The sequence below is a fragment of the Tachysurus fulvidraco genome, chromosome 10 (genome assembly GCF_022655615.1).
Source record: "Tachysurus fulvidraco isolate hzauxx_2018 chromosome 10, HZAU_PFXX_2.0, whole genome shotgun sequence".
NCBI classification, from domain to species: domain Eukaryota; kingdom Metazoa; phylum Chordata; class Actinopteri; order Siluriformes; family Bagridae; genus Tachysurus; species Tachysurus fulvidraco.
Genome location: NC_062527.1, coordinates 24,353,760 through 24,371,959, shown reverse-complemented (window position 1 = coordinate 24,371,959; position 18,200 = coordinate 24,353,760). Strand labels below are relative to the sequence as shown.

Here is an 18,200-nt window from a genome sequence, read left to right as displayed (position 1 = left end):
GATCAGTAAGTGTTCCAATCACAAACTATCCCAACCTCTTCTAGGTTGTCTGAATTGTCGTTGTGTTTTCGGATTTGTTAATGTGTTACGTGCAACGACTCAGACAACCTGGAAAAGGTACAGTAGGTATAGTTTGTGAAAGGAAACTTACCAATCATTGTACAAGACACCTGTCATTCAAGATATACAGGTGAATGACAAGTGTCTTGTCCGATGATCGGTAAGTTTCCATTCGCAAACTATACCTACCATTTCCGGGTTGTCTGACTTGTCGTTGTGTTTTCGGATTTGTTAATGTGTTTTGCACCTCTCGGCCACTGTATGCCTGACATTTTTTCTTTGGAATGTTTTAGGTGAAAAACCAGGAAGCTGCATTCATAAATGGATGATTAGTTTTGAGGGGCAACTAATCTGTGAGGGCATCCAGCCAAGTTTCCTGTCTGGACTTGTTGCTGTGTTTTCGACTTTCTATATTTTCAATGTGGAGTACCAAGCTGAGGCTGCATCCACATTTATTCAGAGGTTAGATGCTTCAATTCATACATTAATTTCTATTCACATTCTTGTTATGTAAACTTTTACCCACACTAATTCTGAATGTATGCATTTTTTCAGGTGCTTCATTGGCATAAATCCTGAAAAAGGCACCAAGGGTGGACAAGTCCTATCAAAGCGGACAGGGAAGGTCGCTCACAAAAAGAAATCATGCAACACTCGGGTTGCCAGTCTCCTTAAGAAGCTAATGGACTTTGAATGGGACTTCATATAAGTGAACCCACTCATTCACTAACATACCACACACACACACCTTACACATACACTTCACACGCAACGAAAACATGCTTTTAGTGTGAAAGTCGCACAATTTTTTTCAGGTGTTCATTCTTGAATACCTAAATTTTGACTTCATTCTTCATTGAATTCTTTCTTCATTCAGTAATTCATATTCACTCAGTATTTCTCTGAGTCACTCTTTTTTTTTTCTAATAATATATTAATGTTTTGTTTATTCAGTGAAACAAAATTTTATTGAAGCTGAAGCTTAAGTTTTAGTCTTTCCACTTGCATCAGCCACTAATTTTGAGAATATTTTGTGATTAAAGTGGCTTTTTTTTCAAAGTTTTAATAAAGCACGTTTTGAAGTTACACTGCATTGTGTTCAATTTGTAATGTTTCAAAGGCTATATTTGTACATTGTATTAAAACATGTTTTTTTCGTAAGTCCATTTCTCAGTATAATAACATATTTGTAGTTTACAGTTAAAAAAGTGCAAATAAACATTAATTAACTGTTAATGCTTTTGACAGTAATTTACTGTTAATGTAGAAAATAACAGCTTTATGCTGTATTTATTAAAACAGTAACAAACTGTAAATTTCAACAACAACAAGACACTGTTATTTTAACAGTAACTTTCTGGCAACCGTGCTGCCAGTTACTTAATGTTTTTTAAAGGGACAATTTTTAACAGTGCGGAAATACTGATGAATATATATATATAAATATATATATATATATATATATATATATATATATATATATATATATATATATATGCATATTTTCCGCCTAAGTACAAATAGTAATTCCTCACTTTGTCACTACAAGTCAAAGAGAAACATGTGACCACCCTATAAAAAAAAGCTGTCTATGTCCATCAACCCAAGTGAGCCTGATGGCTTGGTGTTTTTGACCCTGTTCAGACTGGAGGTAAAAGTGGCCCAAATCTGATTTTTTTTAGGGGGTCAAGTGACCAGGGGTCTCATTTATAAAGTGTGCGTACGCACAAAACTGGGCTGGAAATGTGTGTACGCCAGTTTTCGCGCAAAGGTCGTGATCTATAAAAAACAAACTTGACGGGAAAATGTGCGCACCTTTAAGCAAACTTTGAGCTGCGCGTACGCACATTCTGGAGACAAAGGGAATTGGCGACACAGATGGTGAGATCGTGAACTGAAGTTAGATTATATAACATTCATGTGAGAAGAACGATTATAAGAATTAATGACATTAAATTTTCACTCCATTTCATATGTTATATCCACATTATCATGAAGATTAAATCCAAGAGTGTTAATGTGCCGATTGTTTTAGGCTATATACATCTATTAAAATCCAAACGTAATTCAAAATGTATTAAAAATAAAATAATAATAATCAGCGCTACTCCGTCCAGGGTGTATCCTGCCTTGATGCCCAATGACGCCTGAGGATAGGCACAGGCTCCCCGTGACCCGAGTAGTTCGGATAAGCGGTAGAAGATGAATGAATGAATGAATGAATAATCAGCGCTGCCTTACAGTCACATTGTCCACAACAGGAGTGCAGGAGGAGATGGCGCATCTACATGTCATACAGAATAGCATGAAATACCCTTTTATTAGAGAACTGCAGAACACAGTGTAAAAACTAAATATTTTCCTTAATGTACATATATCATAAAATGTCAAAATCTGCAAATGCAGTCATGAAGCACAATCGCTACTCATCATCGGTCCTAACTATTACGGTGTTCATTACAAATCCGTCATGAAGAAGTGTGTTCACTATAACATTTTTGTCTTAAATTAATTCTGTGATTTTGTCAAGGTGTTAACGATCAGTCTAATTGCTAGAAACATATAAATCCTCCGGTGACCAGGGTATGTAATGCAGTGGTCCCCAACCCCCGGGCTGCGGACCGGTACCGGTCCGTTGACCAAATGGTACCGGGCCGCCCAAGGAACATTAAATTATTTCCATTTTATTTACTGTGGTGTATTTCTCTTGGGTTTGTGTGACTTTCCATGGACGAGAGGTTAACTGAGAGACGTCACCTAAAGCCGCACCAATACCGCGCTTGCGCAAAATATCCTGATATCGGGCCGGGTTTAGGTGACATCTGGAGCTGAGCGGCTGCGGTGTCGTAGCTTTGGTGGAGAGAGAAGGTGTGTATCGCTCTTCTCTCTGTTCACCGGTACTTTGTCATGACAAACATGTTTAACAGTGCTTGGTGTACGTGTTTATTGTGTTTGCTCAAATTTAACCCACAAATTAGCAAAAATGAGCACGAAACAGACATCGTTAGAAAGTTAGAAACTCTGCCGGTGTTCTGGATTAAAGTCATGGCGGAATACCCTGAGATTGTCACCACAGCACTAAAATCTCTATTGCCATTTCCGACATGCTATCTGTGTGAAGCGGGGATTTCTGCAGTGACGGCAACCAAAACAAACCAACGGAATAAACTAGACATAAGCGACACACTTCGGGTGTCATTGTCTCCTGTTACCCCAGATGGAACCGTCTCGTTGCAAAGAAACAAGCTCAGGTTTTCATTGATTTAGCGTTGTAGTGAGTTAAAAAGGCATGTTTAAATACAATTAAATTAAAATTATTCATTTTAATTTAATTGTATAGCACAGAGCGCAGAGGAAACTCGTTATAACGAGGTCCACTTTCGTGCCCACGCAGTGATTTGCATTGACTATTTATGGTTAAAAATGGGCGTGTACAGGGCGGGATTTAAGGCTGGTTCACGTACGCACATCTGCGGGTGATCTGAGATTTATAAAGGGAACATTGCTTACAGGTGTGCGTACGCACGGTTTTATAACCCGGAATTTTTTTTGCCGTACGCCATTTTTGGCTTTTGGGCGTACTTAAACTTTTAGTAGGGATCCTATGCACAGTTTTATAAATGAGACCCCAGGTAAGACTTCTTCAGGAGTAGTGTGAAAACTCAAATCTTGCCCGAATCTTTAGAAATCTTTAGAACACTTCCATATGTGGTCCTGAATCAGACCCAAATCTGATTTTTTTTTTCCAATGTGGCCGCAGTGTGAACAACCAAGGCGGATTTGATGTGACTTTTACGTCAATCTACATCGACATTCGTCACAATTATGCGCCGGCAAGTACGCACACAAACGTGACTACGCCTAACCCTAACCCTAACCCGCAGGAATCTTGAGGAGAGGCGCTAACAGAGATAATCAAAAGTTGACTTCGACATCCGAAAATTTTCAAAAAATTGCGTCTCTGTGAAGCTATTCACATCACATTCCCACCACTCCTGGCTTCGTCTCCACATCCACACAGACCTCTGTAGTGAATTTGCAGCCATAACCCTGCAAAATGCCAAAATAGGTTTTTGCTCTCTTTCTCTTCATTCTTCTCGTCCTCAGCACCTGCTCATTAATGTTACGGCTGCCATTACACAAACATTTTTAAAGAAAAGCGATAAAATGCTTACTTCCTCCATAACCTTGCCAACTTTTTAGTGCAACGGCGTGCCGCGTGTGACGTCATTGTTATTGTTCGTTTGTGCAGTCGTGCACAAGTCGTGTCAGTTCGAAACAGCCAACAGTTCACACTGGTACAGATACACTGGTATCTGTGCAGAGCACATTTTCTAAAATAGGTTACAGGTGAATAAAGCCATTTGTTAAAGCTGATTTCTTTTACTTTTTGGTGGTCTGTAGCCCCGCCCCCACAATAAGCGAAATCAAAAAGTTAGCACACCATGGACATGTGACATATCAAAACACTCAGCACGATGAGGGGAACTTGGAACGTGCAAGCACCATTCACATTTTCTTCAGGAAATGTACATTCATTATTATTATTATTATTATTATTATTATTATTATTATTATTATTATTATTATTAAATGAAATAGGCTTAAATATAGCCTTGGATTATTTTGGATAAGTGCGAGCATACGCACGTCCACATAAACTCTCTTTCCCAGAATGCGCCACAATGATAAAAGCACCGATGGCTGTGTCCCAATAAAGATGTGTTCTAATCCCATGTGCCCTGCGTAGTGCCCTACATGGGGATGACTGTGGCCTGCGTAGTGCCCTAAATGTGTGCCTCAGCGACGTGATCAATATCCATTAAAGCTGTGTTCTAATGCCATGTGCCCTGCGTAGTGCCCTACATGGTAATGACTGTGCACTGCGTAGTGCCCTACATGGGGATGACTGTGCCCTGCGTAGTGCCCTACATGAGGATGAATGTTCCGTGCGCTGCAGCGACGTGATCAGTGCGCAGGTGTTTCTCAGAGGGAAGTGCGGGCTTTCTCCGGTTTCTGACTCCTATCTCTTGTTATTTGTTTGTGATGCGTGAATAACGCGCGGAGGTCTCCATGTTCCCCGGGGTTTTACACGCCCTGCTGGCGGGGTTCCTCGGCGCAGTGGCCTCATCCTCCGCCAAACTGTCTCTCGGTACGGATTATCTGAAAGGCGTGTGTGAGACGGGACTGAGGACGTGGGGAGAACAGAGGACATTCAGACACGCAGATGAGACAACCGCGTGTGAGTGGGTGCGTCATCACCGCGGATTCACTACGTCCAGTTATTTATTATGGGGAAAGTGGGCGGAGCTTGTGTTAATGGTGAACAACTATGAACAGTCTGCGTGAGTAAATGTACTGACAGATAAATGTGTACATGATGTGTTTTAGCTGCACATTCCTCTCCGTCTGCTCTGCGGTGGGCTGCTCTTCACCTGTAATGCTGTGATGTGGACGTTCCTGTCGAAGGCTCTCAGGTACTCTTCATCCTCTGCCAGAACCACTGTGACCACCACTGCCTCCAACTTCATCTCCTCGGTGAGTTCTTCATGAAGTAATCACACGGTTTTAATATTCATTGGTGTGGAATATGAACAGAAAACAAGTTCTCTCTCTCTCTCTCTCTCTCTCTCTCTCTCTCTCTCGCTCTTCTGTCTCTCTCATCTGTTCTCTTTCTCTCTCTCTCTCTCTCTCGCTCCTCTGTCTCTCTCATCTGTTCTCTTTCTCTCTCTCTCTCTCTCTCTCTCTCTCTCTGTCTGTCTTTCACTTTGTCTCTCTGTCTGTCTCTCTCTCTCTGTCTCTCTCTCTCTCTGTCTGTCTCTCTCTCTCTCTCTCTCTCTGCCTCCCTCTCTCTCTCTCTCTCTCTCTCTCTCTCTCTGTATGTCTGTATCTCTCTCTTTCTCGCCCCCCCTCTCACCCGTTCTCTCTCTCTCTCTCTCTCTCTCTCTGAAAAAAAAAAAACAAAACAGAAATGTCTTCATCCCATCAGTGATTGTCCCCTCTGACAGTACCTGAACTACAAGAGACATTTGTTTATTTTGTTTTATACACTTTTATTATTACATCACAAATTTGCATACAATTGTTTAGAATGATGCTGGAACATTGGTTTAGTGTCCTGCATTTTTACCTCTTATTAAAGATTATTTAATTTGATTTATTTGGAATTCTAAAAGCATTCACAATTCCTCAACCGATTGTGATATTTTGGCAGTAAACTAATCCCACATGACCTTCAGTACTGATTGTGTGTGTCTGCTGTTTCTGTTTTGTTCCTCAGGCACTCCTTGGGCAGCTTATCTTTGGGGACAGCCTCATCGCTCTGTGGTGGGTCGGGGTCTCACTCACACTATCGGGTCTCCTGGTGCTACAACGCTCTTCCTCCACAAACACACACTCTGAGACCTCAAAGAAAGATGAATGAGGCCATGTGAACCGAAGACGCATGTCATGATGAACAACGTTAGCTTTCTGCGATTTAAAGAGCGGTCACCAAACGTAATCAAACTAGATTTGAGTGTTAAAACAGTCCATCCAAAAATACTAATGTGGCTAGCAAAAAAGTGAAGATGACACCGCAAAAAGTTTAGAAAAGGTCTAGAGTAGAATATATAAACTTGGCTATGGTTTAGAACATGTAAAGGATTTCTTTAGAAACAAACTGCTAATAGTTCCATTAATTGCTCTTGACATATTTGTGATGTAATGATTTATATTTCTCAGTGAAATTCCTGATACTGCTACAACTCATGATTTTTTTTGCATGTATTCTACCTGCTAGTTTGTCACATGGATGCCGTGGCTAGTTATTGTAACGAGGGTGAACTCTACTATAGCCATGAGCTATTAATTGGTTATGTAAATTGTAACCGTATTTAACACAGGCGGTGTTCTATAATATAACCGCTGTAATATAGTCCAGAAACGTCTGCCTCTGTAGGGTCTTTAGGACACGTTTAAAGGAGCATTGTACTTGGAGAACGTTAGACCATAATCCTGTTGAATGAATGAATCCGGCCATTTTGAGTTCTCTCAGCCTTTGTGAATAAGAAGCAAGGAAGATCCCTGGCTTGTGGACCCTGGGATCATTTTGGTGGATGGGACAGTACAGGAATATGTCCTGACATGGGACGTGTCAACAACCACATATCCTTCCAGATTTTTTTATTAACCATTATAAACACCTCATAGTGATTATAAACACCTCACAGGGACCTTATGATGTCATGACAGGAGCTTGTGGGAGTACTCGCTTGTGTGGGTCATACCAAAGACTTAAATGCTGAACCTCCTGGTGTTTCTTGAGAAAATCAAGAAAGAGAAGATAGAGTTGAGTGAATAACACAACGTTCTTGCTAGCAGTTCACTTGTGGGCTTAGCTTGCTCTGTGTTTTTATAAGTTAGTTATTTTCAGTTCTGAATTGAAACATCAGTAGATTTAGTGTAGAGCTTCTAAAGCTAAACACCAAGCTAACCATAAGCTAGTTAAAGATTAATTAATCTTCAAACTGTACTAACTGTACTTCTGGTGAGTATCAGAAGCTCCAATAATCTCTACTGCATTCGTTCCTGTTTTATTTTGTCTAAATGTTTATAAATGCACTTAATGACAGTTTGTATATGACAGGATGTGGAATCAAGAGAGGAACTAAAGTAGTGAGCGGGGAACAGGATTGGCCAGAGCAGTCAGTTGAGCAGTTGTTTGGATTTGTTGTGTCTTCGCAGTGTCGTAGTTAATAAGAACAGAATTGAGTGAATTGATTTAAATATCGCCATGTTGCTGGAATCACAGCTCTCTGTCATGCACAGAATTTTTCGTAATTTGAGAAGAATTGATGCTGCTGACATCATCATAGCTGTCAGTTTGTTTTAAAGGGAAATTATCACACTTTAATTAGAAATCAATGAAACAGTACACAGTTTATTAAGCGATGGGTTTATTGTAAACAGAATATGTAAAAACTATTTAGATATTTAATCACTGCAGTTTGGATCTTGACGTGACGGAATCACGAATCATTTCCCTTTTCAGTCACCCCTCCCCCAATGCAGAATCATCACCCAAGTACTTTTAATGTCCTTGAATTTATTACATCATTTTCTCCACCTGCGTATACAAGTTATCATCATGCTGAGATCCATCACACCTCCACTGTTCCTCTGCCCTCATCCATATTAGCAAATTGTGACCTAGAAAAAGGTCTAGAGAAATTAAATGCCTTTTTTCAGCTGTATAATAATAGAGCAGTGCAGCATGTGATGAAGACTTGTGTGTCTCATCATCTCCTCCACAGACACATCACTGTGATCAGCAAGCAGCAATGATGCAATAACAACTAGCACAACACCAAGCTTAATCTCTGAACAAAGCTGTTTCATGTGTTCTTTCTGTCACTGATATCTGACGTGTTTCGTATATAAACAGAAAATCCTGAAGTGTTTTCAGGAACCTAGTGATGGAGTGCAGTTTGTAACTAAACAGCCAAATCCAGAACTTCCACAACCTTCTCCATTTATATACAGTTTAATATAGAATTGTAGAAAATGCAATATAAATGTAACATGAAATTGTCAATGCTAACAGCAAACGAAAGCTAGCAAGACAGAAGCACGTGTATTGCTAACTCACTAGTGACAAAACGTGAAGAATGCTTCACAATTGCCCATTACCAGGATTCACGTAGTCAAATAGTGAAAATTGCCAACGCTAGTTGCTAGTGCAAACCGCTGACAAGTCGGCAAGTCGTGAACATGCTAACTGCTCAGATTCTACCTACAAGCTCCTTTAAGTGCTGAATGCAGAGTTTGTAAAACTCCAGAAAAAACTGCTAATGCAATTATTAATGAACTGAAAATAATAAGGCTAGATAGTAATGATCACGCTAATTCCCAGGATTAGCATTTATTAAACTTTTTTTAAGCTAACTCATGCTTTAATGGATGTATAGTAACATTAAAAAATATTAAATTACCTGTGTATTACTAAAGAATAACGAGTAGAAACTAGCCGTAATTACACATTCCACAGAATAACAATGGAGTTGAAAAGGAGGAAGAAAACAAACAGGAAGTATTAGCATCTTAGCATCTTAGTTTCCTTCTGGTCAACCATCTCCTTTAATAGTTGCAGGTGTGGAAGATGATGACTGATGAGAAAAAACATTAATTCAATAAGGTGAACATATAACTTATCCTACATTCAAAAGGATCCAGTCAAATTGCTAACAGCTTAGCAACAAATTTGTTTAGCCTTTGCTGGGTAATTTCTACATGCTAGTTTTCATGTTAGCATTGCTGCTATTGTCGTAATGGTTAAGGGAATGAATGTCAGCGTTGTGTGTCTTTGCAGCAAATTGCCAACACTGAACTTTGCTAACCGCTAGATTAGCTAGTTTCATGGTGTAACTTTTTTTTTTAGCTTTTAATTTTTTATCCATGTAGCAAAACTCAAACACAATAACACCTGCATTTACACTCGCTGTGAATCGCCAGTGCTTCCTACATCCAGTTGATTCTCAGTGGATAATAAAAGGGCGGCGACGGACCGACTGGGACGTTTATGCTGGATGCCTTTTTTTTTCTTATCCAAATCCAAAGTCTTGTGTACTTTTATTATTACATGCAAGTCCCTGGCGATGTGAGTTATTTATATGAACATCACTTCAATCTGAGATGCTGATGTTTATTTGTTGTACAGATGTTATTGCAGTAATTTACCATTGGAAAAGATTTGTCAAATCGTTACATGGCTACTTGTACTGCATTATCTTTATGTTAATGTTATAAAACCTATATAATGTGTGTAGAATAGCGAAGAATCCCAATGTAGGAATGAGCATATAGCATGAGATTTATTCATATTTATCCGGTGACTTGACACAGCATTTAATGTGCCTGTTTTTTTTTTTTATCCTGATGTTTCATGTGCTGCTTATACAATATATCACAATTTATCAACATGTATGCAATCGTCGTAAATGTTAAACAACTTAGAACATGACAACCTTTGGATGCAGACCCACAATATTCAATTCATCAAAAGTATTAGAACAGATTATCACAGAGGAAATAACACCGTGAAGCTGGTGACCAACTGATGTTATCTGATGTAATCTTCTTCAGTGAAGCTTCTTCTTTCAGTTATTGTGTTTCAGTGGATTTCTCCTCTTCAGGAGGTGAAATATTACTCAGTTCAGCGTTCAGGTCTGTTGATTGACTTGTCCAGTCTAAAACCTTTCACTTTGCCCTGTGTTGAGAGTCTGTGTGTTTTGGATCGTTGTCTAGCTGCACGATGAAGTTCCTCCGGATTTGATTGGATGCATTTCTGTGTAAAATATCACAGGAGGTTTCCTCCCCCGGTCCAAAGACATGCATGGTAGGTTGATTGGCATCTCTGGAAAATTGTCCAAAGTGTGTGTGTGTGTGTGTGAATGAGTGTGTGTGTGCCCTGTGATGGACTAGCACTCCGTCCAGGGTGTATCCTGCCTTGATGCCCGCCTGAGATAGGCACAGGCTCCCTGTGACCCGAGAAGTTCGGATAAGCGGTAGAAAATTAATGAATGAATGAATGAATCTGTAGATGTCAGAATTCTTTCTGCTGAAACTAAAAAGATTACTGAGAAGGTTCCAGAAGCCATGCCAGCCCAAACCATGATACCTCCACCACCATGTTTCAGATCAGCTTGTTAATGTTGAATCATTTCTTTCTCCACTTTGAAGAGGTTCCAAAACCTTCGTGACTCTCCGATGTATTTCTTTGTGAATTCCAGTCTGGCCTTCTGATCGTTATAATCGCACTTCCCAGAGTTTATACGTTGGTTCTGATGGAGTTTTCCTCTTTTCTTAGCTTACACAGTCCTCTGTTCTTCATGATGGTTTATCCCTTTTAACAACAAATGCAGTCTTCAGAGGTAAAACTTGGGCTTACCATCAATTGAACAGGAATTGATTGTAAGTCACATGGCAGTCACATAATTCTAGTATTTGTGATCCCTTAAAATGGGTGGGTTCATACAAAATGTGCCATGTTCTTTAGATGTTAACACACCAGACGACATAAATAACAGGGAATGAAAGTTGAAATTCTGATCGTTGGTCTCATATTCATCTTGTAATCTCAAACCCAAAAGTTTTCGGTGTAGAGCAGAAACAATAGAATTGGCTTGTTTTTTTCTTCTACAAACCGTTTGGTTAGACCAGGGGTCGGCAACCCGCGGCTCCGGAGCCGCAAGTGGCTCTTTCATCCCTTGGCTGCGGCTCCCTGTAGATTTGGAAAAGAAATATTTCATTGAAATTTATTTTAGTTAGTTTAAAAAAAAAAAAAGTAATTCTAAATTCTAAGATTATGATGCTCTTGTAACATTAAAATAAACCGTGTTTGTCGCTCAAAATATGCGTCATAACCGCCGACTTGCGAAATCCGACCCAGACGCATTTTTGCTTTGCTGTAGCCAGCAAATTAAATTTTTGATGTCATGAATACGAAGATGACTCAATTAGAAATTTTATTTGAAAGTAACCTTCAACCTCTTTTTTTTGTTAAGGTTAGTTCAAAACTGTCAAAATATTTTATTTGCTTACAGAAATAAAATGTAGTTTTATTCATTTATTCAGGTCATTGATTTCATAAATTAACACACTAGTTTTTTTCTATACTTTCCATCAAGGTAAAAAAAACGATATATGCAGTGTTATCTTCATTTTAGATGTCAAAAGGATTTTGTGGCTCACTGTGGTTTTTTCCTGTGGGAAACGGGTCCTAATGGCTCTTTGGGTGTTTAAGGTTGCCGACCCCTGCGTTAGACGTAGCTTTAACTTGCTGGCTCTGACATTTAGCTTGCTATTTGTTACACTCTGTTTATTTAAAATTCAGCGTGTATGTATTATCAGGACATGCCTTTTACTATGTATTGGCTGTATTATATGAATAAACTTCTGTAAATATATGAAATATCTGTATTTAAGAATAATAAAAAATAAGAAACAACGTACTGGCAAGAATCCCTGAGTGTGGGAAAAAAGGTAAAAAGCATCCACATTATTAGGAATGCCTGTACACCAACTCAATCAGGGAATTATTTAATCAACCAATTATCTGGCAGCGGCGTAGTGCATAAAATCACGCAGATATGACCAGCAGCTTCAGTTCACGTCAACTGCAACAATGGAGTAAAAGTCTGATCTGTGTGAGCTGGACTCTTGTTGGTGTCACGTGAGCTGGTTTGAAACGATAACATATAGTACATAAGAAGTACATAAATATAAACCTGTGCTACTGTCAGAGCTGCTGTTAGATAGAATTCATCAACACCTGACCTCTGAGTTATTACTCAATAATATTACTACTAGATCTACTCATGAAGAATGAAATCATGAGTCAAGAGTTTCAATTAAATCTAAAGAACATGAAAATTTATTGCATTTACTATAAAAAACTGGAGTGAAAGCAGATGCAACAAATCCCATGAAACCCAGAAGACCAAAAAAAAAAAAATAAAAAAAAAACAACAAGGGAATAAAAGTCTACTTATACAGAAATAAACTTTTCATTGTCAAATCACAAGAACAAAAGCCACAGACTGAAGTACTCATTACTGCAGAACAAACAGTCGTGGACTTGATCAGACCTGATCTCTGGTCCTGGGCAGCACCTGATTGGTTCAGTAGGTAGAAATGACTCGTTCAGACTGGATAAGGACCTTCGTCGCATTGGCTCATATTGTTCAGTTTTGTGTAGATCACAATAATTATTGGATAAGGTCCAGATCCACTCCATGAACCCCTTGAAAAGCTGCTGTAGTTTCTTTACATTGTTCTGGTCCTCCATCAGCAGGCATATATACTGGAGTGTTAATCAAATGGAGTGTCCAGGTCAGAAGAGAGAGAGATGAACGTGATGTCGTTTGGGTTGCCAGATCCACAGCCGATGGTTTATCACCTTTTAAATATATAACGCTCCAAACTGCCAACTCATGGACAGGGGAATGGAGCTGGTTCAGATAACAGATAAGTTTAGGATAGACAGACCACAGGAACCCTCGGTGAACATATAAAAGTTTACCCCAAAGGTACCTTGTGTACTTCATACTAGGGGACAATTTACCAATATGGAGAGATATTTTTCAGACATCGGATAAATAACCAATAAAGGAAGATGCAACAAAAGACAGACAGAGGTATGTCTGAGATTAGTGGCATGTTTGTGCAGTCATGTTTGAGCCTAGTGGTTAAGTTGTGAGTTTGATTCCTACATCCACCAAGCTGCCACTGCTGGGCCCCTGAGCAAGGCCCTTAACCCTCAACTGCTCGATTGTATAAAAATGAGAGAAGATGTAAGTCGCTCTGGATATAAGGGCGTATGCTAAATGCTGTAAATGTAATATTTATGATGAAGGACTCACAAGGTGCAGAACAAAAATGGGCTGTTCTGGAAGATTCCCTGTCAAAACTAGCCGACCGCGAGAGTGCTTATCAAAGAAGAGAAAATCATTTTACCAAAAATATACAAATAAAAAATTGGTTTCAGGACAAATCACTAAAGTGAAAATCGAGTAAATGTCCCTGGACTGATTGAAGTAAGAGTATAATACTGAACCAGGGGAAGACTCGGGTCAATAGTGTCCCACTGTGTCACTCTCGCAGTAACGATGGCGGCTCTTTACAGCCTGCTTCGGTTTTAGTCTAAACAGCAGCTAGACTGAAGATCTGCACTTCTTCGTCTTTATCATGACTCATTTTCTGTTATTTCAATGGTTCAATAGCCAAGATTTAAGTTTGTGGCCGAGACTTGGGCGGCGTTTATTTACTAGCTGAAACGGACTGATTCTGCGGAATTACTCCAGAAGTCCACAAGACGACAATAAGGAAAAAAAAAAGACTTTTGATTTTGACCTTGTTACAGACAGACAGACAGACAGATTTGTTCCTGTGAGTTTAGACTGTGAAGTAGTTCACATATAAAAATGCTCATCTATCTGCTCTACACTACACTGGACCAGACAGAGTGATTAGTTCCTGTTTCAACAAGATTCCTGATTGATTTTAGGAGAAAATGCTCTTTCATATAAACCTTCGCTGGAGGAAATATTCTTCAAAACACTGAGCAAGGTTTGGATCCATGAAAGTTAACTTTATATACATTACTGTGAACCTTTTTAAGGAACTCAGACTTACCTCCATATTCTTCATGCTTATATTAATAGTAATAACTGATCACATTTGCTGCTCATCTCATCTCCTAACTGATGTACAAATATTAGTGAATAAAACACTGGTGAACTTTTGATTCCGCCATGGGGATGAAACTGTTGGTGAATTAGACCGGCTTCATCCCAAATCTCTAGTCAGGTCTCTTACTAAAACATCATCCCTTTATGGAAAATGGTAGAACAGTGTACATAGTGTATTGTGTGTGTGTTTTTTTGTTTATGTGTGTGTGTCATTATAATCTATGTAAACAAAATATTTTGGACACTCCCTGAATTACTCCCTGAAAGATGAAGATTAAAACAAGGCCATCTCAGTGTACTGCTTAAGCAGGATTAGGACACAGTTCGAGTCAGACGATGTACTGTAACATGTCTGATTTGCCGTGTTCGGGCATGGCGAGCGGATTAAACCACGCTATGGAGAAGGGGTGGCCGAAGACCACCTTCAGGTTCATCCACTTGGACTTCTTGGCCCATCGTCGCTCTTCTTTCTTCAGCTGCTCGATACCCTACAATACGGTCACGAGACACGAGCACACATGTAACAGGAGAAGCGCAATATTAAATAAAACAATGACATCACTACAGATTGATATTACAGATAGTTAGCTTCTCCATGAAGAATACGTGAGAACCGGCCTCGAGCTGACTAAAGAACAAGATGAACGTCTAAGCTACTTTCTTGGGGGTGGTGGGGTGTATGTATTTCAGGATTAAGGATGGATGCAGACGGTAAAATGTGCTTCTGTGAAAATATCTGAGGAACTACGGCGTTTTCCTATGATAATAAAACTCAAACAGCACAAGGAGATAACGGCTGACACCAAACACCGTCTAAGCGAGAACAACGAACTACAGCTGACTCGAGCTGAGTGGGAATGAGACAACAGCTCTTACATGTATACTGTTGTTCCCAATCAGCTGGTGTCTGTCATGACAACAAAGGACTGCTAATCAAAAGTGAAGTACTATTCAGATTAAGTATGCTGTGCATTTCATTACTGACACAGAGTAAAAATGTGTAATGCTAAATGCTATTAAGGTCGCAAAGGGGCGGGAAGTTTCCGGTAAATTTCCACAGGGATATGGGGAATTTTGGAAAATTACAAATTGGATGCTTTACGGGAATTTAATGGAAATTTAAGGGAATTTATGGGAATTATTTGGAAATGTATGGAAATTTATACAAACTAGATCATATACAAACATTTTGTTTTGATCATAACACTCCTAATTTACTGCTTGTTAAGAGTTAGTAAAAAAATCTTGTTGTTTTAAACTAAATTATGCTGCAAGATGTTTTTAACTACATTTAAGTTCCTTGTTATAGGCAAATTCCCAGTTAATTCCCAGATATTTCCATTAAATTATGGAAAGTTTCCATTCTTGAAAATTCACGGAATTTTGCGACCCTAAATGCTATAGATATAAGAGTAATAGATGCTCCTACTCGTACTGAGTGACTGTTTCTGTAAGGACGACACTAAAATAAAACCAAAACATTAACGTCTAAGTGCATTAAACAAGCAGCGCAGCTCAAACTCAGCATTCTAAAGTGCACAAGCCACAAAATGAAGGATGACGGGACGTAACTAAAGTGGTGCGGAACGATATCATCGGCGGTTAGGGATCAGGAAGCAACTCACAGTCTCGTCTGCGCAGATCGAGTGAATCTGGGTACCAAACATGATGGTGGTGAAGATGAAGAAGAGGATTCCCTCAAAACACAGTATGATCAGCAGGATCACCGTGGTTGGGGGGGGGAAACTGCTGCACTCTGAGGAGGGAAAGGAGAGAGGGATAGAGGAATGTGGGAGATGGTGTAATTAAGGAACACAGGTACGGCATGACAGACGGAGGGAGGGAGAGAGGGATGGAAAGATGCAAGGTTTGAGACACAAGAACAGATACAGACAGGGGTGGAGCTGTAGGATAAAGGGATTGAATTACAGGACAAAGCAGTGGAAAGATGGAGTGATAAAGTGTTAGAAGAATGGAACAAGAAAAACAGGGATGGAGCAACGGCAGAATCCGCGGACGGAGGGTCGGTACGATAGAGGGGATGAGTACGGAGAATGATGAGAATGAAGGATCGGGGGTAGTGAAGCGGAACAGAGGAACAGATGGACAGAGCGACAATGGAATACACTGATAGAACAATGGCAGGATCCAAAAATGGAGGGTTGATGGAAAAGTGGAAAGGAGTGCGAGTATGGAGGAATGGAATGATGAAGGACCCAGGGATGGCGTGTAGAGGGATGGAGTGATGAAGGACCCAGGGAATGAGTGTAGAGGGATGGAGTGATGAAGGACCCAGGGATGGAGTGTAGAGGGATGGAGTGATGAAGGACCCATGGAATAAGTGTAGAGGGATGGAGTGATGAAGGACTCGAGGATGGAGTGTAGAGGGATGGAGTGATGAAGGACCCAGGGAATGAGTGTAGAGGGATGGAGTGATGAAGGACCCAGGGAATGAGTGTAGAGGGCTGGAGTGATGAAGGATTCAGGGATGGAGTGTAGAGGAATGGGGTGATCTGGGACCCAGGGAGCGAGTGTAGAGGGATGGAGTGATGAAGGACCCAGGAAATGAGTGGAGAGGGATGGAGTGATGAAGGACTCAGGGATGGAGTGGAGAGGGATGGAGTGATGAAGGACCCAGGGATGGAGTGGAGAGGGATGGAGTGATGAAGGACCCAGGGAATGAGTGTAGAGGGATGGAGTGATGAAGCGATGGCACTATTGAGGGATGAGGAATAAAGGGACAACTGAAGGAATATAGGGGTGGAGTCAAGAAGGCACAGATCAGTGAGGAATGAAAGGATGAAGGCACATCAGTGCAGGAGCGACACAGTGGGTTAGCGTCAAGGACAACTAGGCTAATAAAACAGAATAAGCTAATGCTAGTGTGTGGAGTTATAGATGGCTCTATCCGTATGTAGTACCTACTAGTACCAAAACCGTACCTACATACACAGCCTCCTTTTGATGGAACGTCAGGATAGAGATTAGAGGTCAAGGCAGAAAGCAGGATTTCCTCAAACACAAGTTTAATGCGTTGCAGTGTTCGAGTTTCTGCAGTATAACAGTTGTTTAGCGACATCAAGGTTTTTCGTAACATCTACAAACTTAAAGCAGAAGGAACTAAAGCACCTTCTAGACCTGACGAGCTCGTCTACTCCCTGTAATAAAGGTGTTAGTAAAAACAATCAGGAAGAAGTAGATAAAGAAGAAGGGTCGAGGACGACAGCCTCAGCAGGTCGAGACGGTACATCATCACGCTGACTACATGATTATTTACAGAGAGGTATCATGATGTTCTTACTTGTCCAGTCCTGCTGAAAGCAGAAGGAGAAATGCAGCCCCGTCATGATGAGAGCATGGAGCGATATCAGAGCAATGTACATCTATAAAACACACACACATTATTAACCAATATGCCACGTCTGATCAAACAGATTAGAATCTGTCACAAGTAAACATGACAAATGTGTGTTTGATCTGCATCAGTTAACCAGGGAAGTGTTAGAACAAGACAAGGCAAGAAGTTAGATAATATTCATGTCACTTTCAGCAGAAGAACCTTAAATAGAAGCATATTCAACCCTTTACCTATATGTGACCTTCTCTAGATGTTCAGATGACTTGGGACCTGACTGTCTATGATACCCCTTTTCCACCAGAAAGAACCAGGTGCTGGTTCAGAGTTGGTTTCACTGGCGAACCTTCTGAGAACCGGTTTGCCTTTCCATCAGTTAGAGAGCCGTCACAGAGCCGAGTGTGACGTCACTGTATACGTGTCACTTTACACAGCGACGTTAGCGCAGCAGCGACAAACACAAACACAACAACAACAATGGTGGATGTTGCTTATTGTTAATGCTCATGGCTTTGTGAACCTACATTAACACCCAAACGTGGCAAATCCGACGTGTA

The 18,200-nt window shown here is 40.2% G+C and overlaps 2 protein-coding genes across 5 annotated transcripts in view; one reads left to right on the top strand and one right to left on the bottom strand.

The window, feature by feature from the left end:
• The first annotated feature begins 4,975 nt into the window (after positions 1–4,975).
• Positions 4,976–10,507, top strand: LOC113656396 (transmembrane protein 42). Its single transcript, XM_027167664.2, has 3 exons — positions 4,976–5,310; positions 5,452–5,598; positions 6,341–10,507. Exons 1-3 carry the CDS (start codon positions 5,134–5,136, stop codon positions 6,482–6,484), a joined length of 468 nt encoding a protein of 155 aa, XP_027023465.1. The 5' UTR covers positions 4,976–5,133; the 3' UTR covers positions 6,485–10,507.
• A 1,942-nt stretch (positions 10,508–12,449) lies between these two features.
• Positions 12,450–18,200, bottom strand: part of zdhhc3b (zinc finger DHHC-type palmitoyltransferase 3b) — a 10,312-nt gene continuing 4,561 nt past the window's right edge. For all 4 annotated transcript variants that reach the window (XM_027167781.2, XM_047819499.1, XM_047819498.1 and 1 more), the window contains 3 exons: positions 17,590–17,671; positions 15,914–16,044; positions 12,450–14,776 (listed from right to left, as the gene is read on the bottom strand). In XM_027167781.2, coding sequence (XP_027023582.2) covers positions 14,618–14,776; positions 15,914–16,044; positions 17,590–17,671 — 372 coding nt within the window. In that variant the 3' untranslated portion in view covers positions 12,450–14,617. The remainder of the gene's footprint in view (positions 14,777–15,913; positions 16,045–17,589; positions 17,672–18,200) is intronic.